Here is a 24,685-nt window from a genome sequence, read left to right on the forward strand (position 1 = left end):
TGAGATGAGAAGTGAAGTCACCGGCTGAGAATGGCCCGGGGGCAAGGATGAGGTAGAAGAGGAGAGAAGGGAAGGGTGGACGGATCATTCAAAGGGAACTAGGGATGTGTGGGTGGGAAGCAGGATCCACTGCCGTGAACTCCGGGTTCTCACTGAGTGTGTGTGCTCACTTCTCACCCTTCAACTGCTCCAGACCCAGCTAAGCACCCTGTCCAACCAGGATTGGGGGAGCTTACCAACTGGTGCGATGGAGAAAGGACCAGGAAAGGCTGCTGGGAGTAACAAGGAGACAGACATTGGGAGGGGAGCCTGGTAAGGTCCTGGCAGCTTGGAGGGACAGTGAAAAGACTGGAAATTCAGTAGAGTGCAGTCTGGGGTGGGGTGGGGGGATCTAAGAGAGGAGAATGGGAGTACACACACCAGGGGCAGTCTGGAAAGCCGGGAGCAGACATCTCGGGTGGGAATGTCTGACATTTCCTTTCCACCTGCACTGCGGTTGGCCTCAGAGGATTTCTATATGTTTACCCATGTTTCTTAGGTTTTTTGTTTTGTTTTGTTTTGGAGTGTGGCCTGACAGAGTCCAGATCTGTGGGACTCACTGATAATGGAAAAGTAATGCCACACCAGGTCTCTTGAAGAAATAAACAAGGGGGCTGATAGAAAGAGCCAGAAAGGAATCAGCGGTCATCAGGAACAGTACTGGAAATCCCTCCACGAGGTAGCCATGCAATCACCCAGTAAAGCAGATAATCAGATCCAGAGTTCCAGCCTGAGCTTTCGACACTGCGTTCCTCTCCACAACGATGCTCTGGTCTCTTCCTGTGCTGAGGACCACGCCTAGCTGCTCAGGCTGCATCTCAGTCCGCAGCCTCCCGGCTTTGCTACTTCCCCCCGATTCTCCCTTTCCTTTCCAATTTCCATCTCAAGATACCACACTTACAAAAGAAAAATGTCCTCTAAAAATCCCCTGGAGATCCACACAATTATCTTTCCTCCCTCCGCACAACATTAAACCTATTTTATTGAAGTGCAGGGACTTGCTTGGCAAGAACCATTCACACTCTAATCAGAAAGCCTTTGTAGTTCACTGTTCCCCCCTTTCATGTTAAGTTTCGTAAAGCAGCACAAAAATAATAATAATAAGGTGAGCAAATCCAGGCTGGTGCCTTTGATCTCAGTACATTAGAACTGATCGACCACCAGACCCCACCCGGTAGCTGGCGGGATATCATCACCACTCACTGACTCTGCCTTTCTGCTCTCCTCACAGGGTTGCTCTAGCTGTGGTTGGTGATTTGAAGTGGGGGGACAACTTGTCGAGAAGTCTGGACCTCAATAATGCTCCCAGTGTTAGGGAAAGGGGTTGTCAAATGCTTGAAAAACAAAACAAACAAACAAACAAAAAAAAAACCCCGAGGAACAGTAAATAAGTACATCTAAGTAGGTTAAAGATGATTTTAAGTCCTTGGCTCTGACATTTGTTTGTAGTCGTGTTTTCTAAGACAATTCAGGTAATCCTTCTGTCTCTTGTGTTTAATCTACCCAGCACCTAAGGGTCGTGGTCCAACAGGCTTCTAATGTCTCATATTGCATGCCTGTTTAAAGTGGGTGAGAGAAATGGATAGGAGAGTCTTTTCTGTTTATTCCAAGAAAACTCCTCAGCCAGTTCCTGGAGAGAAACTACTTTCATGAGCTAGCCACCCACTCTCCCCCCCCCCAAAAAAAAGAAAAATAGAACCTGTGTTTGTTAAATAAAAGTGTCACTCTGGGTGCTATAGTTTAAGAGGGCTTTCATAACCTGTATGGCAAGTGCTTGAGGTGTTTAATTGGCAGTTATAGAAGAGATTCCTGCTTTGGACGATGGCTGTATCTACAGGACTTTCGGCTTCTGTTTAACTCTGGGATTTAAGGATTTCTGGTGTGTTACCTAAGATGGGTTAAGGTCACAACTTTGGCCCTTTCAGAACTGCTCTTGATGCCTGGGGGCCTCATTTTATGATGGTGGGATGGAATGGAAGAAGGTGAGCATCAAACATGGCTACCAGCTCCCTAAGATAGCACATGCTATGATGGTGGTTTTGGAACTGCACAATCATTGGCTGCCCCAAAGAGGTAAAGGTATACATGCATTATAGATGTGTTGCAAATTGAGCATGTTTTATCGATACAACTTGGGACCCAGAAGTGTGGATTTTTTGTTCTGGACTTTGCCGTATTTTCCTATATAGTGAGATATCCCGGAGAACCAACCTCAGGGTAATTCTACACAGTGTTTTTAGGATTTCTGTGTTTTGCCCACAACCTGTCACAAGGGTCAGGTGTGGAATTTTTGTGTCATGCTGGCACTTTTCAGCATTTCAGATTTCAGATTTGGGGGTGAGCAATGTTCAACCTGTTTGTGAAAGGTAACGCCCAGGCCCCAAGTCAACCTTCAAGTAAATTCTTCCATCTGCTTGGGGAGGATGAATGAACAGCTTCTTGAGAAGGCGCCTTTCTGGGTTCACCTTGTCACCAACCTGGGCATTTCTGAATCGGCAAAAGCAGTAACCGTCCACTCTCTACCTGAGCGACATTGTGAATGGAAAGGGTGCACACCCCTCCCACATCTGCCTTGAAGCACTTCTTAAAAATAAAAGGATATTGGCGCGGCCGTTTATTTTTATGTACTTAGAGAAGGAATTTAAAACAGTGCCGACTGCAGGAATAAAAAGAGGCTCTGTTCTGTGCAGCGTTGCTGATGGAACTGCTCGTTATGAGGTATAACATAAATGTTGACACATGAGTGACAGGGGGACTCAGAATCACTTCATTCTCCAGAGGGAGTGTGTGTAGAGCGGCAACTCTCACAGTGGAGATAAAAATAACTCACCCCAGAAAGTCAGCCTTGCACGGGGCCCAGCAAATGACCACATATTAGCTAACTGCCTTCTCAGCAATGGGACACACACACACACACACACACACACACACACACACACACGGGGGGGGGGCGCGCTCCAAGTGTGGGGGGGAAACATTGAGAAATTACTGCAAAATTTAACTTAATTGTCTACAGTTGAGAGGATTACAGGGAATTCTTATTTTCTGAATCGTCATGCTTTTCGGTTTTCTAAAAGCAGCTACGTAGTTATTTTATAAGAAGACAGTGGGGGTGGGGTTGGAAAGATAGCTCAGCAGGTAAAGGCCCTTGCCACCAAGCCTGACAACCCTTAGGACCCTGTTTAACCCTTAGGACCTCTGGTGGAAGTTGAGAGTCAGCTCCTGAAAGTTAATCTTTGACCCCACACATAAGTACCATGGCATGTGCCCAACCCCCCCCCCCCAACACACAGACACTAAGAAGCATCAGGAGCTGGATGGAGGCCCTTCCAGAGGCATGATGGGAGAACTTGATATTTGAGCCTGGGCCTGAGTCAGAAAACTGCGTGGCAGTACCAGCTGACAGCAGATGTGGCTTCTGGGGGGGGGGGGCACCCTGTGCAAAGGCCCTTGGGGGAAACCGGGAGCAGACTAGTTAGTGAAGGTAGATACCACGGCTATTTCAGTGGTTCTGGAAGTTTCTGCAGGATTATCCTGCAGGTTTCTGGACTGCTGTGGCCTGAAGGAGCTGAGAAGGTTATGGAAAAGACACATGACAGAATCACCATGGCCGCTATAGAGCTGTGTTGGGGGAACAGAGGATTTGCCTGAAGATCAGAGCTGGTGATGTGAGCCCAAGGCAGGCAGCATCTCTCTTGCCGGAACCACTGGCCGTGGGTGATGCTGGTCCTTTGCATACAGGAATCAGGCCTGAGGAGAAGGTGTGGCGGCCAATTCCACAAACCTGGCTGCTAGGCTTGCCAGTTTATTCAGTGGTACGAGAAACCTTTACAGGCCAGACGGTGGTGGCACACACCTTTCATCCCCCTCACGGGGGAGTCAGGCAGAGGCAGGCGGGTCACTGAGTTTGAGGCCAGCCTGGTCTACAGAGTGAGTTTCAGGACAGCCAAGAATACACAGAGAAACCCTGTCTCAAATCCCCCTCCCCGCAAGGGAGGAAGGGAAGGGGAGGGGAGGGGAGGGGAGGGGAGGGGAGGGGAGGGGAGGGGAGGGGAGGGGAGGGGAGGGGAGGGGAGGGGAGGGGAGGGGAGGGAAGGGAAGGGAAGGGAAGGGAAGGGAAGGGAAGGGAAGGGAAGGGAAGGGAAGGGAAGGGAAGGGAAGGGAAGGGAAGGGAAGGAGGGAGGAACCTTTACAGCTGCCATTTGTGGACATGGGTTTGTCCTGCAGAGGGAACTGTGAGAGAGGCTGTCCCCCTAGAATCACTGAGGAAGCTCACAGCGTGTGCTAGAATTGCTTAGCCTCTGGTTCCTGTAGCAACTTCATAGACCATGTGATTGTGGCTTCTGGATGCCACCCGTTGAGTACTCAATAAATCCTTGATAATTTAAAATCACAATTGGCTTCCAAATGACTGTCATCCCTTTGACAGGAGAGGGTGTTCATACAAATCAGACATTTCAGCGGTGGGTGTGAGGATTTCCTTACTCGCTCCTCCAAAACAGATCCCCCGCCCCCAAACTGTTCAAGTTTTCGTTTGTTATTTAAGTTCTTTCTTAATTGGGTTCATAGATTTTTTTTCTTCTTCTTTGCCTTTCTTATTCCATGACTCCTTTTCCATGGCCTTTGCTGTATGGAATGTAGCTGTTCATGTAGTGTTTTTAGGCCGCCACGCTCCGCGGTGGTTCCGTAAACGGTAGGAGCCCCTGTCCGATGTTCCTCGCACAGCACTCTGTAATTCACAAGGGTGGCCCACCTGTGAAAGGTTCCCTTTATGGCCAAGCAGGAGGGGGCGAGGGGCCACGGAAGACTGGCATTTCCGCTCTAGCGCAGCCGGAAGCGCCCCTGCCCACTGGAACCCAGCGCTCCTGTCTCCTGGGGCCTGCATTTCCAGTCCTGTGTCATCTGTCACTTGCATCGAGGGAACACCCAAACGGTACATCGATGGAAGCTCACCTGGGTGGGGCAGGCCCAGTTCACACCTGGAGAGCCCAGCATCTCTGTTGACCGGCTGGCTCGTCCCATTCCGTGAGCGAGCGGGACCACCGGAGCCTCGACAAGGCAGCGCAGCCGGGGAAGCCTACCGAACCCCAGGAACCGTTTTTTAGGTTTGAGATCGACTGAAGATTTAAGAACGAGGCCATGGGTTTTTATAAAGAAATTAATTAGCCAATAGATAATCTCCTAAAGGAAGCAGAAGGCTGCTGCCCGGCAGAACCCTGTAGTCTGCTGTTACAGAGGATTAGGCACCGGTAGGCTAACAACCATCTCCATAGAAACTAGCTTGTATTTCTCTGTCCTCAGAATCCTATGGTTCGTGGTGTAGGTTTCCGTATGTATAATTTAAAAAACAAAAAACAGCATATATGAAACCCAATACTGATCTTTTCTTGGTGAGAACAAAGCTTACCTAGTACCTAAAAATGCCAGCTCCTGTTTACCGGAACAAGCCATTGCCTTATGCAAAGCACAGATGAAAACTAAAAGCTGATGTGTCATTTTTGAGTGGCAATACAGCCTAGCCCCTTCTGTTTCATTTTACAAAATTCGTGACGTTGAAGGAAACATTTTCATCAAGGCCTCTGCTTTTCATAAAGGTCATGAAAACCAGCTAGCCTGTGTCCATAAGGAAGGCTCCGTCTTGTAGAGGTTAATGTTTTCTCAAAACCAGCAGCTTGCCGGGAAGTGGGGAGCTGTCATTTCAAATGATGGTTCTTCACGGAAGCTGGGCTGCGTCTTCCTCTCCACCCACACCACAGAAGCAGCCCCCTGCAGAGTGAAAGGCACCCCCTGGAGAGTGCTTTCTCTCCTTCCCTGAGTGACACTTGCTTTCCAGGGAAGTAAGTGTGGCTCTGAAGCCATTCCCTGGGCCGGTTTTCATCCTTTTTGGCCCAAGAGCAGTCTGGTTGTTGGTTTCATTCTCATTAGCTCTCCCGGAAGCAACAGAGACCTGCGGAGCATAAGAATGGCCTTGATGTGTGTGAAAAATGACTGAACAGGCACCAGAGACCCCAGATCAGGGACCAATGCTGTGAATTAGGAAGTGCCTGAAGAAAGTCTTTCCCAGGGAGAAAGGAGCAGCCTTCTCCATAATGTGCACACTTAATCCAAGCCGCAGTTTCCACTGAGGAGGGAGAAAGCACCCGCACTTCCCTGAGTCATGCTGAGGATTAGACAGGATAGTGCTTGAATGAGCCTGGCCCAACCGTGACATGTGGCAGGCTCTTAGTGTACAAGTGAAATGTATTCACAGGAACTCTTTGTCCCTTAGTGAAAGCCTAGAGCCAGGAGAGGGGAGCCAGGGCTGGGAACTGCTCCTGGGAGATTTCTGTTTTTCTTACAAATCCAGTCTACACTTTAGCCAGTGCCATGGTTCCAGCCCATGGCATGATGGCAGACCTGTGAGCTTCTGAGGCTTCCTAGGGATGGCTTGTTTTGCTCTGCCACCCCACCCTTGCTCCTGCCTGTCTCTGTTCTGTCTGCCATCCCTTGTCTTGCCCGTCTTCTCCATACAGTGTGCACTCAGGGAGCCCAAGACCATCCCACAGCTTCTGTGTGCAAGCTGCTCATGGTGTCGGTGTGGACACATATATACTGCACACACACCCTGTCCAGTCTGTTTTCATTCTCTCCCTCAGGCCTTCACAGTACTGCTCCAAAGTGAGCAAAGGTAAGGAAACCAAGACACTGTGACACCAAGGAGTTCTCTGTGACTACCCAGTTGTTGAAATACGTAGATAGCTAGGGCTGGATGAGCAAAGATGCAGTGTGGATTCTAATCCAAGTAATGTTAAGGGAGAATCGGTAACTCACGATACATCTTTTATTGATTTTAACTGTCCCTTGTTGCTGGGGAACCAAAGAAAATGAGTGTGTGCTGATTGGCAGAGACTGATGTGCTGTTTCGAATGTGCTGTTTTGCTCTTTCCAAGTCCAAGTGGCCAGCTGTTAACAGGAAGAGATGCAAGACCATTAGATCCTGCAGACTTGTGTTTTTTTTTTTTTTGGTTTTTCGAGACAGGGTTTCTCTGGGTAGCTTTGCGCCTTTCCTGGAGCTCACTTGGTAGCCCAGGCTGGCCTCGAACTCACAGAGATCCGCCTGGCTCTGCCTCCCGAGTGCTGGGATTAAAGGCGTGCGCCACCAACGCCCGGCTCAGACTTGTGTTTTATCATTATTTGATTTATACTGCAGCCACTGTGCATAAGTACACTAATGTCTGATGGTGAAACTGAAAGTGCATATAATCTGATATTAGTACGTACACTAATCTCATCAGTATATATAATACAATTAATTTGATGATATAGATGACATATAATGTAGAATGTCCTTTATGATGTATGTTTTATATAATAAATAATGCCGGTTTGATGTCAAGTATACTTGCAGTAAATCTGAATAAGGATCAAAATGCAGAAGACAAAAGTGCCCAAGCTCAATCTGGATGATTATGGGTGTGTGACTGTAGCACAGATACCAACCTGGATGATTATGGGTGTGTGACTGTAGCACAGATACCAACCTGGATGATTATGGGTGTGTGACCATAGCACAGATATATTTGCAAATAAATCACTGTAGGATCTCTAAAAAATTTTAAAATTGGTACATTTAAAAATTAGTCTTCCAATTTAAAATGAACTAAAACCCCCAAACACCAACGATAGCTAGCTGACAAATGAAAATAGCAAAGACATTACCAAGTGGCTGGGAGACTATAGCCTATAATGGGTATTTTAGATCTATAAATGGTTTATTACCAGTTTAGTACAAAACAAACTAATCAAACCCCACACACACCTACTGCAAACATCAAAACATGGTACAGAGAAACACACAGTTGTAATTAAAATAAAAGTTCCTAGGGAAGTGTGTCTGAATGCTAAAAAAAAAAACAAAACACTATTAAAGGATGAAAAGAATAAAATACTCTACAATTAACCTACAGTCTCTAAGGCAAAGATCCCAGTTTCAAAACATGTATTTATCTTTGTGCCATGGAAATAAAGGGATGTGTGTGTGTGTGTGTGTGTGTGTGTGTGTGTGTTTGTGTGTGTGTGTGTATATATACATATACATATATATATATATATATACATATATATATATATTTTTTTTAACAAAGCCTAAGTGACAGGAAAATGTACGGTTCTTTAACCAAAACATTCCTCCTGAAGAAAATGAAAGTGCTGAATGTGTTTTGAGGAAAAAGAAATGTTATCATCACCCTGCTAGAAGTCTGCTGGTCCTTGGAGTGGGTGGAGACTCATAAATGGAGTAGAACAATGCTTTGTGTATGCTGCTTGCATCTGGAATTCAGGTGGGATGGGACATTCTGGCAGACTTCTACAAGTCCCTCACATATAACCCCTGTGACTGTTCTAGAGATATTTGTGGGGGTTTGGTTTGTTTTTTGTTTTTCCTTATGGGCAAACCCAGCTCAGCATAATCTCAGTCCACCCACCAGGACACTGTACAAAGAGACCGTGCTCCATTTTAAATGAGCAGGAACCACAGATCCTTCGGGCACAGAGATGCTGATGAGAATCATGAGCTCTCAGCACTCATGCATCACTGAAGGGGGTCGTGGGAGTAAAAAAATATCAGGCTCTAAAAGCAGGTAGTGAACGGTTCTGCGTGGTATGTGTTCTGTGAGCAGCTTTGTCGTGAATGACTGAGGGCACCAGGGGCGTTTGGAACAGCCCACCTCATTGTTATGTGGTATGCTGCAAAGAACGGAGTGTCTGCCTCAGCCCATTACATACCACTTGTATCTCCATTTATTGTCACAACCTGAAGTACACACGTACACACACACTTCCAAATGACTTCTGGGTGTCACTGCCAGTGGGTCAAGTTCAGGGTGTGGAGCAAAGATTAAGCCTGTTTGAAATTGCCATATTTATTTATTTGAGATTATTTAAATGAGGAGGGAGGGAAAGAGGAGAGAGAGATCAAAGTCAAGAACGTAACCACAAGCGTCCCATGCTGTGTGATGGCTGCCAAATGATGCACACTTGGCGGCTACTACAGTTGTCTCCCAGGACAGTTTGCTAGTCCAAAGTTTGACCATCTCCCCAACTGACTCCCAGAAATGTTCTGAGGGCTTTTGGATTTTCCCCCAAACAATTAAAATTGGACTCTATTTCCCTCTGCCCTACAGATTCCTGGGAGAGATGACCACTACCACCCAGCACATCTCTGTTGCAGTCTTGAGGGCTCAGGGCCGGTGGGTCTCTGCAGAACTCTAGCTTGTCACCAAGGACCAGGCTGATAAGAGAGCAGGGGTGCAGTGTATAGAATAATCACTTTGGGTTTGGGTTTGGTTGGTTTGGATTGGGTTTTTGTTTGTTTTGTTAGTGTTGTACTGAGGATTGAATTCAGGGTTTGGCATGCTAGGAAAACGCTGTACTGCTGAGATACATCCTGTCTTAGGGTTTCTATTGCTGTGAAAAGACACCATGACCATGGCAACTCTTACGAAATAAAACATTTAATTGGGGGCTCACTTACAGCTTCAGAGGTTCAGTCCATTATCGTCATAGTTGGGAGCATGGCGGCGTGTAGGCAGACATGGTACTGGAGAGGTAGCTGAGAGTCCTACATCTTACAGGCAACAGGAAGTGGACTGAGACACTGGGCAGTATTCCGAGCATAGGAAACCCCAAAGCCCGCCTCCACAGTGACACACTTCCTCCAGCAAAGCCATACCTACTCCAACAAAGCCACACCTCCTAATAGTGCCACTCCCTGTGACATGATGGGGGCCAATTACGTTCAAACTACCACACATCCCAACCTGTATTTTTTTCCCAAGTAAATAAACTCAGAATTTTAATAAAGTAAAAAAAATATAGCACTAATACTACAAAACACAATGGTACACCATGATACAAAAATGCTTATAAGAAGAAAGCAGCAGAAATCTTATGTGAGAAATGCAATGGCTGTTCAATGTTAACAATCATAGACACAGAGGGAGTTTCTATTACTGTCTTTCTGCCTATCTCTCTTTTCAGTCATCATTAGCTCATTTTTCTCCTATGAAGATAGGATAGTTTACATGGATAAACATTTAAAAATTTGTAGCTAAATGATAGATCAGATAATCAGGGTAGTAGGTGTTAATGATTCATTTCCTAACTTCTGCTCTTTTATCTTGCCTTCTCCAATACTGTAACATTTCCTTCCTAAATCAGAGATTTGAGGTAAAATAAAAGCTCTTAAAAATATTACAACAGTCGTTACTTTGTGGTTACATATTCTACCATTTGTTTTCTATGTGTAAGTTTCAGCAAGATTGAGTATTAACTTCTGTCTTCAGTGCCTATATTGGTAAATGACACTTTAAAGGGGAATCATTCAGCCTTTCTGTGACTGCTCCACTTAGCTGTTATCTATCATTGTTTGCCTGATCTAGCTCACAGAGACTGATGTCCCACATGATTTAACTACTTACCTGTGACATGATGGGGGCCAATTACGTTCAAACTACCGCACATCCCAACCTGTATTTTAACAACAAAAAATGCTTGGTTTTTTTCCACTTGTTTTCAAGAGGTAGGTGTAATTTGAAACTTTGTCTGCATGATCTCAGCAGAATGTCCCTTTCTTTTTAGAGCCACTTCAGAGATTAGCAAGTTTGTCTTAGTTTCTTCTCTCTTCAAGTAAATGCTGTCCAATTTGACTTGTGTGTAAAATGAAAGAGGAACATTAGCCGATTGTCGACTGTGTGGTGGTGCTTCTCTGCTGACATGCCTAAGTGTCTGATGGAGTGAACTCATAAACCCATCGTGTTCATGAGGGGCAGCGCCATCCCTCAACAAGTGAATGGATTTCTAAGCTGTGATATACACACACAATACCAATCAGCTGTAAGAGGAAGAAGATTTGCCTACACTGCTTCCTGCAGGAACCTTGAAGTCCTCATGCTCTATTCAATAAGCCAGTCACAAAATAGACAAGTTCATGATTCCACTCCCAAGAAAGAGCCAAAGTAGTCAAGATCTCAGAGGCAGTGTCTTAGTCAGTGGTCACAAGATCTCAGAGGCAGTGTCTTAGTCAGTGTTCTATTGCTGTGAAGAGGCACCATGACCACAGCAAGTCATATAAAGGATAATATTTAATTGAGTCTGGATTACAATTTAGTAATGGGCTTAGTCCATTATCATCATGGCAGAAAGCCTGGTGGCACACAGGCAGACATGGTGCTGGAGAGGAGGTGAGAGTTCTACATCTGGATCAGCAGGCAGCAGGAAGAGAGAGACACTGGGCCTGGCTTGAGCATTTGAAACCCCGAAGCCCACCCCCAGTGACGCACTTCCTCCAGCAAGGCCACACCTCCTAATCCCTGTCAAATAGCACCACTCCCTAAGGACCAAACATTCAAATCTATGAGCCTATGGGGGCCATTCTTTTTCAAAGTACCACAGGTCAAAAATGGAACTGTGATGGGGGGGCTGCTGGAGAAAGGGGTGCATGCGTTATTGTTTAGAGGAGTTTCAGATCAAAAGTATTCTGGAAATGGATAATGCAATGGCCTCATACAGTGAAAAATGTCCTTCACACTACTGAAATACATGCTTAAAAGTGATTTAAGACCGTAAATTATATGCTGTGAATTTTACAGCAAAGAGGTAAATATTAATTAGTGATGCAGAAGTCTCCTTTCAAATAGGTGTGTTTCAAATAGGTATTCACAAAATACACACACACACACACACACACACACACACACACACACTAGTACAAAAGCTTAGAAGACAGGTTAATTGTTTTAAACCTACCACACTTAATCATGAGACTGGTCCATCTCTTCTTTCTCCCACATTGTTTCAGTCCTGTTTGTTTGTTTTTTGTTTGGGTTTGGTTTTGGATTTTAGGTCTTTTTTGTAGTACTTGGCTTTATAGGGTTCAGAGGTTCTCAACCTTCCTAATGCTGTGACCCTTCAGTACAGTTCCTCACACCGTGGTGACCCCCAACCACAAAATTACTTTGTTACTACTTCATAACTGTAATCTTGCTACTGTTATGAATCGTAATGTAAATATCTGATTGCAGGATATCTGATATGTGATCCCCAAAAGGTCACAACCCACAGGTTGAGGACTGCTGGTTTAGATAAACCTGAATAAGCCAGAAGTAGAGACATACCACATTGTGCTTCTGAAGCAGCTGGAAGGCACGGCTGCACGTGTTTTCTTCCACATCATTTCCAAAGCCACTTGTTTTTGGAATGTTGTGAGTTTGCTATCGGGAGGCTTAAGTTTTCCCTTACTGGCCTTCAAATTCTGAGTAAGTCTCCATATGAGCAAAGATCCTTCGGGACATGAGCTTCAGAAAACCATGGCCTAATTCATTTCTTTCTTTCTATCTTCCTTCCTTCCTTCCTTCCTTCCTTCCTTCCTTCCTTCCTTCCTTCCTTCCTTCTTTCTTTCTTTCTTTCTTTCTTTCTTTCTTTCTTTCTTTTTCTTCCTTCCTTCCTTTCTTAATTCTAAAATTTTCATACAATCTATTTTGAAGTTCCCCTCCTCCAATTCCTCCTAGATCCTTCCCACCTCCCAACCTACTCAACTTTATGTTCTCCCCGCCCCGCCCTCTTTTTTTTCAGTTGTTTGAGACAGGGTTTCTTCTGTGAAATAACTCACCCTGGCCTCGAACTCACAGAGATCCACCTGCCTCTGCTTCCTGAGTGCTGGGATTAAAGGCGTTCGCCACCACTGCCCGGCCTTTTTTCTCTCTCTTTAAAAAAACAAAACAAAATAAGAAACACACACACACACACACACACACACACACAAAATAACAGAAGTCGAAATAAACAAGTGAAAGGCCAACAAGTCAACAAAAGCCCAAACAAGGTAAAATGAGACAAAAAGTTTACAAGTACCGTATCGCTTGTTTTGTGTTAGTCATCTACTCCTGTGCATGGGGTGGGGCCTGCCCTGAAGTGTGGTTAATATACCCTGTGCGACGCCATTGGAGAATGCTGATATTTGCTGTGCCCATGGGTATCAATTAGAGATAGCCTCTCGGTTAGGGGTCGAAGCCCATGTTCACGTCTTCCCCTCAGTGCTGGGACCCTGTCTGGACTGAGCCTGTGTAGGCAGGCCTTGTGCATGCTGCCACAGTCTCTGTTAGTTCATCTGATCATCAGTCCTGTTGTGTCCGGAAGACACTGTTTTCTTGAGCTTATGGCTCTTACAGTCTTTCCATGTCCTCTTTCACATAGATCCCTGAGGGGAAGACTTGAATGTGAACACCCCATTTAGGACCGAGTGCTCCAGGTCTCTTACTCTCTGCACGATGTCCAGTTGTGAGTGAGACACTGATCTATGAGTATAGCAGAGTGTCATTAGGAGTCATTGTACTGCTATCTTCCTTCAGCAGAATAGTAGTGTGAGGTTTTCCTCTAGGCTCATGACTTATCTATTCTCGGGTTCTTGGCCACTTTAACGGTGTTGGTTATGGGTTCCATCTCATGGAGTGGGCCTTAAATCCATCAGAAAGTAATTGGTTACTCCCAACTTCCCTGAAGTCGGTCAGGTTCCAATTCCTAGAACCTGTAAATGCACAGCAAAGGGGACTCAGATTGCAGATGGAATTAAGGCTGTCGATCAGCTAACATAAAGTGAGGAAGAGTATCTGGGGTGACCTGGGAAGTCACAATGGAGTTACAAGGATCCTGGCAGAGAAAAGAGGAATAGGAATTAGAGTCAAAGAAAGATATGACCTCAGAAAGCCAAGCAGTGATAGGAGAAAGACTCACTCACCTTCTCCAGCCATGAAAAATGCCCTGGAAGCCATGATAAAAACAGAAATGGGTTCTTTCTCGGACCATCACCCTCCAGAAGGAGCTCCACCCATCCTCTCTACACCTGGACTTTAGCCTTATGAGACCCATTCCATATTTCTGATACCCAGAGCTGCAAGGTAATTTTCTGCTATTTCCGAAGCTAAGTGTGCAAGGTACACTACTGCAGCAACAAGTCTGCACACACTAAATCCATCCCCTCCAGAGCGTGAAAAGACACCAGGACTCCCCTAGAATCCAAAGGACGAGACTGGAGCATTCAATTGGTAAACAGCTGGTTTGGGGGTGGCCAGCACCAGGCAAACTCTTACTAACAGGGCTGTGAGCAAGATGCCCCTTGCTTCTCTCTCACATAAAAAGGTGGCCAGTCCACAGCTGGCATGGTATCTTTACACTGCCATCAAGAATGCAGATTTTGGACCTGGAGAGACAGCTCAGCAGCTAAGAGCACTTGCTGTTCTTCCAGAGGACCTGAGTTCAGTTCTTAACAACCATAGTGCAGCTCACAACTACCTGTAACTTCAGGTCTAGAACATCTGTCACACTCTTCTGATCTCCACATGTACGTGCATACATGTACACACACACACACACACACACACACACACACACAAATAATTTTTAAATGAATCTTTATTTTTAAAAAGGGAAAAAAAATGAAAATTCTTCCTACTCATCCTGGAATGTTCCAGATGGCCAGAAACAGGGAAAATGACAGTGAGGCTAACTCCTTTCCCCAAGGACATCACTCATTGACCCAAACTTAGATCATCATTTCTAGCTGCAAGGGAGTCTAGAAAACAGATCACTCAGCAGGTGACACTCAGCTGTGCTTCAGGGTTCCTGTAATCGATGTGAAACAGAAGGGAATGTGGGCTTGGGGGACAGCTAAGACGGTGAAGCGCTCTCCAAGCAAGTAGGAGGTCCCAAGTTTCATCTCCCAGAACCTACATGAAAACATTCAGAACGGGGGCTGGCAAGGCAAAACCAGGAGGATCCATGGGGCTCACTGGCCAGCCAGCCTGGAAGAATCAGTGATCTCTGTATTCAGTGAGAGTCTCAAAAAATAAGGTAAAGAGCAGCTGACATTGACGCCTGGCTGACACACTCACACACCCATACACACATGATACATGAACCTATACAAACAGGTAACCCCATATACACTTAAGAAAAGAAATAAAAAGGAAAAATCCCATTACTAATGAAGAAGAGAGCAAACGGTGCTGGGAAGCAAATTCTGGTCTGTGCTTCTCATTTTTTTTTATAGGATTTAGTTTCATTTCAAGACCGAAGAGTAGTTGGCCAGGCTTCCAACTCTGTTTCAGGTCCAGGGAAGGTTCAGTCATTCTATGATTATCTGCATTCTAATGTGATGAATGAATTGTAGTTGGACAGAAACATTAGCTTCACAGACCAGTGTCCAGGAACTTAGAGATCATGGCTGTTTATATCTCAGGCTGACTAGGAAGTCAATACTTCATCTTGGCTTTGTAAAGTTTTGCTAGGCTGTTAAATTTTTATTGGGTTTTGGAAATATAATATCCCTGTGCAATGACTATGCTGATTAAATCATAGTCTTTTACATTTATTTTGTGTGTGCGCGCATGGAGGGCACACATCTGGAAGTCTGAGGACAACTGGCTGGAATCATTTCTTCCACCATGTGGGCCTTCAGGGGATTGAACCCAGGCCGTTTACACATTGAACCATCCCTCCTCCTCCTTCCTCTTCCTCCTCCTCCTCCTCCTTCTCTTCTTCCATAAATTTCTCCCTTTCTTTATCTTCAAGTATGTGAAGGTACAGTTTGGAGTTCCTCGTTGCTGCAGACATTACTTCAATTCCCCCCACACACACTGTGTTGTCTCCAGATCCTTTGAAACAAAGTTGCCAAAACAGTTAATTGCCTTCCCATTTACATGGCTAATGTCTGGCGGCTTGTTTTTTCAGCATGCCCTCTAAGCTAACTTCTCCGAAGGAAGGCAAGAGAGAATTATACATAATGTCTTCTTTTATCTTGAAGAATTATGTATGAAAAATTACTGAACAGATAATTTAGAAACTTTTTTCTTAAGACTAAAGAGATCACTTATAGTCTTCTGCTTTTTTGTGGTAATTAAAACAACAACAAAACAATTTTATTTTAGTGATAGATAAACTTGTCTATGACATATTATGGGTTATCGTTCATACCTTGGGTTTCCTATGTGCCCTAGTTCTTTTTTGAGGTAAAGAACCTACATTTAAAAAAAATTCCCAAAGAGAGCCAGAGTTACAGTGTTTAATATAATGGATCCAAAACAAGATTGGACCAGTGTTGATCGATGCCATGTGTCAGGTTTCATTTCCTGGGTCTGGCATTCTAGTTAAATTAAAGCTCTAGGCCATTGCTACTCTGTTGGGGGGGGGCAGCTTTACATGATAGCATGGGACTTTGATGAGAAGCAAGGCCCCATCAAGATTTGGGGGAGGACAGTGGACATGAAACAGAATTGCTTTTAAAAAGGACAGTAATAATAAAGTACAATGATATGATGGACCAAGAAAGAATAACAAGAGAACTAAGATTAGGATAGGTTTGGAAGGGTGTGGGAGGCACTCCACATGACGGGCCCCGGGAGCTCTAGCAGAGACACTGCCTCATGAGCTACACAGAGGAGAACGTCCCTTTCAAAGCACAAGTGCACTGAAGAGGAAGTCTTTTGTGCTTAGTTTAGAAAAATACTAGTAAACTAATTAACGTCCTTAGCAATTTAGACATGGTTCTGTCTTCCCTCGACACTGTGGATGCGTTCCTGAAGGGCTGTGAGAAAAACAACTGTGAGCAACAACTGTGAACTCAGCCATGTTCAGAGCGTGGAGGGATGGCTCTTGGCAATGTGCAATTAAGTGGCGTTGAACAGCTACCCTCCCCACATCCGTCACCACCCCTGGTTCCCCAGTGTAGTGGCCCTGTGGTAAGCAGTCTGAGGTGGTCACAGCTAAGCAGCAGGGTGGAGCTTGAGCCCATCAGAATACTGGAAATAGTGTTGAGACCTGAAGGAGCGTTGAATTTCCCCCCATCCCTCTGCCTCATCTTCTAAGGACATTTCACCCAACTCCTGACAACAGAGCACCCACAATCCACAGCAGCCACAGCAGCCACACAGTGTTGGTGGGCACCAGTACCCTACCACTTCCAGAGCATTTTATAAGTTGTCAATTTAGCATCATATATATATATATATATATATATATATATATATATATATATATATATATATCAGTGCATTTTACTCTGCGTAACCAGGTGAACATTCCCCTTTGGGGCAGGGCAGAAATGGGAAATCAAATCCTGCTGGTTATACATAATGCTGACTGGGTAGATGGCTAGGGAACTGGCCCGAGTTCCCGTCACTGTTCTGAGATCCACCAGGTGTGAAGACGGCCTGTCCCGCAGCTTGTGAACTCTGACGCAGTTTTCCTTTGTTCTCTAGAGTGTCTGAAACCCCCGTCCAGCTCTCCAATGGCCAGCAACAACACCGCCAGCATAGCACAAGCCAGGAAGCTGGTAGAGCAGCTGAAGATGGAGGCCAACATCGACAGGATAAAGGTGAGGGTGACGTCATCTGCCGCTCATCCAGCTTGACTGAGGAGCAAATGTCTTGCAGCCATTTGACGGGTTTCCCATGGAGGTCGATAGTATCAGGAAGGATAGGAGCTGGGTCTCACACCCTCACTCATACTCATCTCTCTAAGATGTCTCTGCCTCCCCGGGGTTTCCCAGTGTAAAATGACAGCATGCGTTGACACAGGTCTCTCTCTGTGTGTTGAATCAGAAACAAATACCACAGCAAAAGAAAAACGGGCTTGGGCTGAGCTCCAGCCAAGGAAATGAGTGAGCACTTGAGACACCCAGCCTGACCCAATAAAGACATTTTCCTCACTCTGGGTTCTAACTTGCTCTGTCCCATTCACTATCTAAGACTAAGTGCCTATTTTACAAGTCTAATCTGTTTTATTCATTCACCACTGAAAAAGTTTTCATCTTTATATCTTACTGGATTTTTTTCTTCAAAGTACAAGAGTCACAATTGAGGCCTAAGTAGATGGTTTGGGGGTGAAGTGCCTTCTGTACAAGCAAGGGGACTTGAGTTTGCATCTCTAGCACCCTCACAAAAAGTCAGGTTTGGGGGCCTGCAAGATGGCTTAATGGTAAAGCTGCTAGTTACCAAACTCAATCATGAGTTCAGTCTCCAGAACCCACTTAGTAAAGAAGAGAATTGACTCCCTCTGCCCTCTACAGGTGCACTGTGGAACACACACACACACACACACACACACACACACACACACACACACCACATACCACCACCACCACCATCACCACACCACACACCACATACATGCAACACATCATAACACACTACACACAAACCACACCATATCACACACAACACCACACCAGGACACACCACACACACACACACATACACACACACAAAATACCACATCATACCATACACCACACTACATACCACATCACACACACACACCACACCATACACACTCATACTATACCACACACACACCCCACACCACAAAACACCACACACAGACAACACCACACCATACCACACACTACATCACACACCACAACACACCATACCACACGCACCACATACACACACACAAAAAAAGCACCACATCATACTACACACCATACACACCACTTCACATACCACCCCCCCCACACCACACCACATACCACAACATACCACATCACGTACCAACACATATCATACCACATTTATACACATACACACACCACATACACCACATACATACACACACACCATACCACACCACACACACAAACACACAGCACACGAGGGGAGCAAAGTAAATAAATGTAAAAAGAAAAAAAACCGGATGTGTTAATGCGCAGAAATGCAGATCTCAGGGACTTGCTAGCCCAACAATTACAGAAACAGCGAACTCTAGGTTCCGTGAGAGACCCTGTCTCAAAAGCTAAGGTGGGCAGTGATGGAGGAGGATGTCTGGCATTCACCCCTGTTCTCCACATACACACACACAAACACAAAGTCACACTTGGTCTCCAAAAACAAAACAAAACAAAAAAACCAGCATAGAAGTTTAACGAAGGTTAGTAATCTACTTTTTCTTCCATGCCCCAGACTTGTTCAGCTTGTTGAGGCTGACTTAGATGCAAGGTTTTTGTTCAGATCATTTATTTAGCATATTTCGAATGTGAAGTTAACCCCATTATGTCATTATGAATAGACAGCTATTATAGGATGGATTACCAGGAAGGTAGATTTTTGTCAGTCATCAATTTTACTTTCTCAAAAGCATTTTAGGAAACGGAACTCAGAAACATATCTCATTGTACTCAAAGAAAAATAGAACATTATTCCAAATGTCTTTTTTCATTTATTTTTATTATTAAGATATTTTCTATTCATTTTACATACCAACCACAGATTTCCCCTCTCCTCCCTCATCCCGCCCCCCAGCCTTCCCCCTCAACCCACCCCCCATCCCCACCCCCTCCAAGGCAAGGTCTCCCATGGGGAGTCAGCAGAGCCTGGTACATTCAGTATTTAAAAACTACAGTATTTTTCCATTTTTTCCCCTCTACCTTAAAAAGTTTGGATTGTTCAGCGGATGCATTGGGGTATGCAGTAGGCAATAAAATGTGGCTCGGGACTGAATTCCAACCCATGGTCTGTCTTTATGAATAAAGTATTATTGGAACACACATATACTCATCCATTTATATTTTGTGTGTGGCTTCACACTCCAACCACAGAACAGAAGTGTTATCAGGGATCATGCAGTCCATAAGACTCTGAATAATGACCTTCTGTCCCTTTATGATGCAAGTTTGCTGGCTCCTGGTTTAGAACAATTGTTCTCAGCCCGTCTGTGTGTTCACGTCACCCAAAGGGTTCTATAAACAGACCAATTCCCAAACCACACTAAAAGGAAAACCAATTAAATTAGGATCTCCTGGGTTTAGGATTCAGGCATCAGTATTTTTTTGTATCTTCAGCTAATTCCAATATACAGCCACCGCTAAGAACCGCCACCTCCAGGCAAGTGGTTGGAGCTGTCTCACCAGATTTGCTCAGTCCTGGATAGTGGAGGGAGGCCTCACCCACCTCCATAAAGAAGCTGGGCGGACATCGTTGGACATTTCCCCATCCACTAGAAGCCTCCTTTGTAAGCTCAGACTCCTGGGGATGGGCCATACCACAATCAGATCCTGCTCCGTCGTCCCTGGCGTTCATCCTTCCCTGCTCGTGAATGAGATGGGGGCTCCTTCCTGTGTGTTTTCTTCCTCTGCCACTTTCTGGCTTCTCCTCCTTCGCTGCTCTTCTTTTTCATCCCCCTACTGAAAAAGTACAAAGAGACCATCAGGCATTTAACTGATCGGAGAGGAGAGGTGGCCGAGAGACTGCTGTATCCTTCCCTCTATGGGGGACAGAGGCTCCACCCATCCTCCTCCTGAGAAAGAGTGGTTTTGCCATCTCTGCAAAGCTCTGCTGTGGTTGGCATTTTCTACCACTCCTCAGAATCCCCAGACACTGGTCCTGAAGGAGAGTGTGATGTCCCGATGGGTGATAAAAATGACAGCAAGAGAGGGTGCTGAAATGACCTCTTCAGCCAGGCCATCCTTCCCGGAACCCTTGACTGCAATGGCTCCTGCCTGGTCCCCGCAGTCTGCTCAAACCCACGTCCACCAGGCCGACAGGTGCCTGGGACAGAGCTGCCAAAGAAAACACTCCAGAGGAAAATGTCATCATGTTCCTCTCGCACTGAAAACTTGACTATACCACAGCTCCCCATCCTTTGTACAATGAATCTCAGACTCTTTCATGGAAACTACAGAACTCCTCTGTGCGTCTCCTCAGCTTTATTCCCCTTTCTCTTACCCACACTGGTCATATCAACCACTTTTGATTCCCTCGAAAGGAACCTCAAAGCTTTGAATGTCCTACATCTTCCCCTTCCCCTTTTCGCTTTATTCATGGGAAATGGCACTGATTCCCTGAAGAGTCAGACCAAATCACTGGGTTCTTGGTAAAGGTCTCCAGGACCTTCCCTGTGAGGTTGGACTTGTCATCTGTCCATACTCATCTATTTGTCTAATGAATATTTTATTGAGATTTTCTATGTTGTCAGTACTTATTAGGTTTTAGAGGTAGAAATGAGCAGATATGGGTCTTACCCTCGATAATGTGCCGTATAGTGAGGGGTTACAAAAGGTCTGAACAAGACCGACTATCAGAATGAGCAAATACATCAGGGAAGCATAATTACCAAAGGTGTCAAAGCCAACTCCTGATTGCCCTTTCAAGAGGCATAAATAAATAGCTACCGAGAGAGAGGGGGGGGGGGGTAGCCTAATAAACCGTGCACCCAGCGGCCACTTGGCAGGCGATCTTCACAGCTGCATCTCTGACTTCTTCTTGATGTCACCAGACCTTCTGATGATGGAAACCCAGCAGCAGCCTGTACTAGGGCGTTTGTTCTGCACCACACAGCCAGGCGGGCGTGCTGTGGTGACAGATTATTTTTAGTTCCCCTGTTGGCTAACACTGTGACTACATTGACACTGTTGTCAGCCAGCTGGTTATCTGCTTTCAGGGGTCCGCCAAGGGCTTCGAGGTTTCTAGCTTCCCTTCCTACTTTCTGTGCATGAGCCTGTCGGGGAGAGGGGCTTTTTGAAAGATGCCAGGCTGGTGATTTTCCAGTGACAGCAGGAACCTCAGCGTATGATCACTTTATGCACATCTGGAAGAACCAGCGGCAGCTGAGTTGACATGAGTAGGACCCTGAACTAGAGTACAGCTCCGGCTGGAGTTTCTAAAGGTCTCACAAACACCTTATCCCGAGGGTGACCTCCAGAGTAACCCAGCCTGCTCCACTGGACCTCAATAACATGGTCTTGTTTTGAAACTTTTCTTGTTTTCTAGCCTTTGTATCACATGTCCCGGGGGATTCAGACTAATAAAACCCTTCTCTGTTCAGAAGCCCCAGACATATATCAATGATGCTTCCTTCTGGCCTTTCTCTATTTCTTTGATAGCATTTCCTTCAAGGATAGGAAGTAAAATCAAGGGAGTCAAAGTGGAGGAGTATGGAGGGGCTGTGAACAGTGACGCTTAGATCTCTAAAGCAGGACGTAGACAAACACTAGTAGTGGAATAAGGGGGTGCAGGAGGAGGGAACATGTACCGAAGCAGAGGACAGCGGGGGTCAGGAACTACCGTATTATCACCACATTAGGACTCTTCCGGTATCAAATAGAAACCGGAAGTGATCTAGCTCAGGCAGAAAGAAAGGATTAATTATAGGTGGCATGAGGTGTCTTAGAATCCAGGATAGAAATGCAGCGGTGTCAGCCATACAAGGGACAGCTAGAAGCCACCGGGAACTGCGAGTGCTCCATCGTGAGCCATTGCCTCTCCTACCGTCTGTGTTTCCTGGGAAGAGTGGGTTTCTCAGCTGTCTGGTGCTTACAACAGACACAAGATGGCCACCCACTGTTCCCAGGGTAACGGAGACTCGACCACGTCTTTTCAGTTTCACGTCCATAATCTGGCATCTCTGTTTGGCAAGAGTAAGATACCTCCAGCTTCAATCTCCTGCTATCAAAATCAAACTGCAGTACAAAATCATAGTTCCTAGGAATTAACCCATCCACATGGATAAGAAAGGAACTAGGGACTGATGTAAGCTAGGGTGATATATTTGACAGAGACTACTCTTTTTTTTCTTTATTAAGAAATTTTCTACTCATTCTACATATCACCCACAGATCCCATCTCCTCCCTCCCAAGCCACCCCACATCTCCACATCCCCCAAATCAAGGTCTCCCATGGGGAATCAACAGAGTCTGGCACACTGAGCCTAGGCAGGTCCAAGTCCCTCCCCACAGCACCAAGGCTGTGCAAGGTGTCACACCACAGGCACTGGGCTCCCAAAAGCCTGCCCATGCACCAGGGGTGGATCCTGATCCCCCTGCCTGGGTGCCCCCCAAACAGTTTGAACCAAACAACTGTCTTCCGTATCCAGAGGGCCTAGTCCAGTCCCATGGGGGCTCCACAGCCACCAGTCCACAGTTCATGGGCTTCCACTAGTGTAGCCGGTCATCTCTGCATGTCTTCCCATCATGATCTTGATGTTCCCTGCCTGCAGAATCCCTCCTCTCTCTCATCTATTGGATTCCCGGAGCTCAGTCTGGCACCTGGCCGTGGATCTCTGCATCTGCCTCTATCAGGCAGTGGACAAAGGCTCTATGATGGCGGTTAGGGTATTCACTAGACCAGTCACCAGAGTAGACCACTCTAAGCACCCTCTACACCACTGCCAGTATTCCAAGGTGGGATCATCCTTGTGGATTCCTGAGAGCCTCCCCGGTACCCTGCCTCTTCCTGTTCCCATGGTGTCCTCATCTATCATGATATTTCCCTCCCTCCCCTCCCACTCTGTCCCTGTCCCTGCTTGACCCTCCCATTTCCCTATGTTCTCATCCCCCACTCCTCACCCTCCACCCCGCCCCCACTCCCAGTACGCCCATGCAGATCTCATCCACTTCTCCTTCGCAGGGTCATCCATGTGTCCCTCTTAGGGTCTTTCCCTGTTAGCTAGCCTCTCTGTGGGTTGCAGTCTGGCCATCCCTTCCCTCACATCTAGTATCCACTTATGAGTGAGTACATACCATGTTTGTCCTTCTGAGTCTGGGTTACCTCACTCAGGATGATATTTTCTAGTTCCATCCATTTGCCTGCAAATTTCATGATATCATTGTTTTTTACTGCTGAGTAGTACTCCGTTGTGTATATGTGCCACATTTTCTTTATCACATTCATCAGTTGAGGGGCATCTAGGTTGTTTCCAGGTTCTTGCTATTATGAATAATGCTGATATGAACATAGTTGAGCATATGTCCCTGTGGTAAGATTGAGCATTCCTTGGGTATATGCCCAAGAGTGGTATAGCTGGGTCTTGAGGAAGACTTATTCTCAATTTTCTGAGAAACCACCATACTGATTTCCACAGTGGTTGTACAAATTTGCATTCCCACCAACAGTGGAGGAGTGTTCCCCTTGCTCCACATCTTCTCCAACATAAGCTGTCTTCAGTGTTTTCAGTTTCTTAGCCATTCTGACAGGTGTAAGATGGTATCTCAGAGTTGTTTTGATTTGCATTTCCCTGATGACTAAGGATGTTGAGCAATTCCTTAAATGTCTTTCAGCCATTTGAGATTCTTCTGTTGAGAATTCTCTGTTAAGCAACAGAGACTACTCTTAATCATTATGAAAAATAATCTAGAGGTAAAGGAGGAAAGTCCAAGGCCAGAAGCATGAAGGAAATGGTTGTTTCTTACCTAATTAGTCTCATAAATTGATCGCACATAAAACTTTCAAGCTTATTCACTTCTCCCAAATATTTCCAACCGATTCTCCTTACTGTTCTGACAATGTGTTTTGTAATTCCTGCATGCCTGGTTATTCTGGGTTCCTCCCTGGGGACACCCCACCCCAAACCCCTCTTTGCCTGTGAAAATCATGTTCTTTCATTGAGTGTCAGCTCAGAGCCTCACCTGTTCATGAATCTTTTTTTTTTTTTTTTTTTTTTTTTTTTTTTTTTTTGGTGTTTTCGAGACAGGGTTTCTCTGTGTAGTTTTGTGCCTTTCCTGGAACTCACTTGGTAGCCCAGGCTGGCCTCGAACTCACAGAGATCCACCTGGCTCTGCCTCCCGAGTGCTGGGATTAAAGGCGTGCGCCACCACCGCCCGGCTTCATGAATCTTTTTATATTC

General features: G+C 45.6%; 1 protein-coding gene across 3 annotated transcripts in view; it reads left to right on the forward strand.

Annotated features, from left to right (window-relative positions):
- The window catches only part of Gng2 (G protein subunit gamma 2), a 102,281-nt gene that overhangs the window by 68,708 nt on the left and 8,888 nt on the right, over positions 1-24,685 (forward strand). For all 3 annotated transcript variants that reach the window (XM_042284698.2, XM_042284697.2, XM_042284699.2), the window contains exon 3: positions 17,328-17,443. In XM_042284698.2, the coding sequence (XP_042140632.1) occupies positions 17,357-17,443 (87 nt within the window). In that variant the 5' untranslated portion in view covers positions 17,328-17,356. The remainder of the gene's footprint in view (positions 1-17,327; positions 17,444-24,685) is intronic.

This window comes from Peromyscus maniculatus, chromosome 9, assembly GCF_049852395.1.
Source record: "Peromyscus maniculatus bairdii isolate BWxNUB_F1_BW_parent chromosome 9, HU_Pman_BW_mat_3.1, whole genome shotgun sequence".
Classification (NCBI taxonomy): Eukaryota; Metazoa; Chordata; class Mammalia; order Rodentia; family Cricetidae; genus Peromyscus; species Peromyscus maniculatus.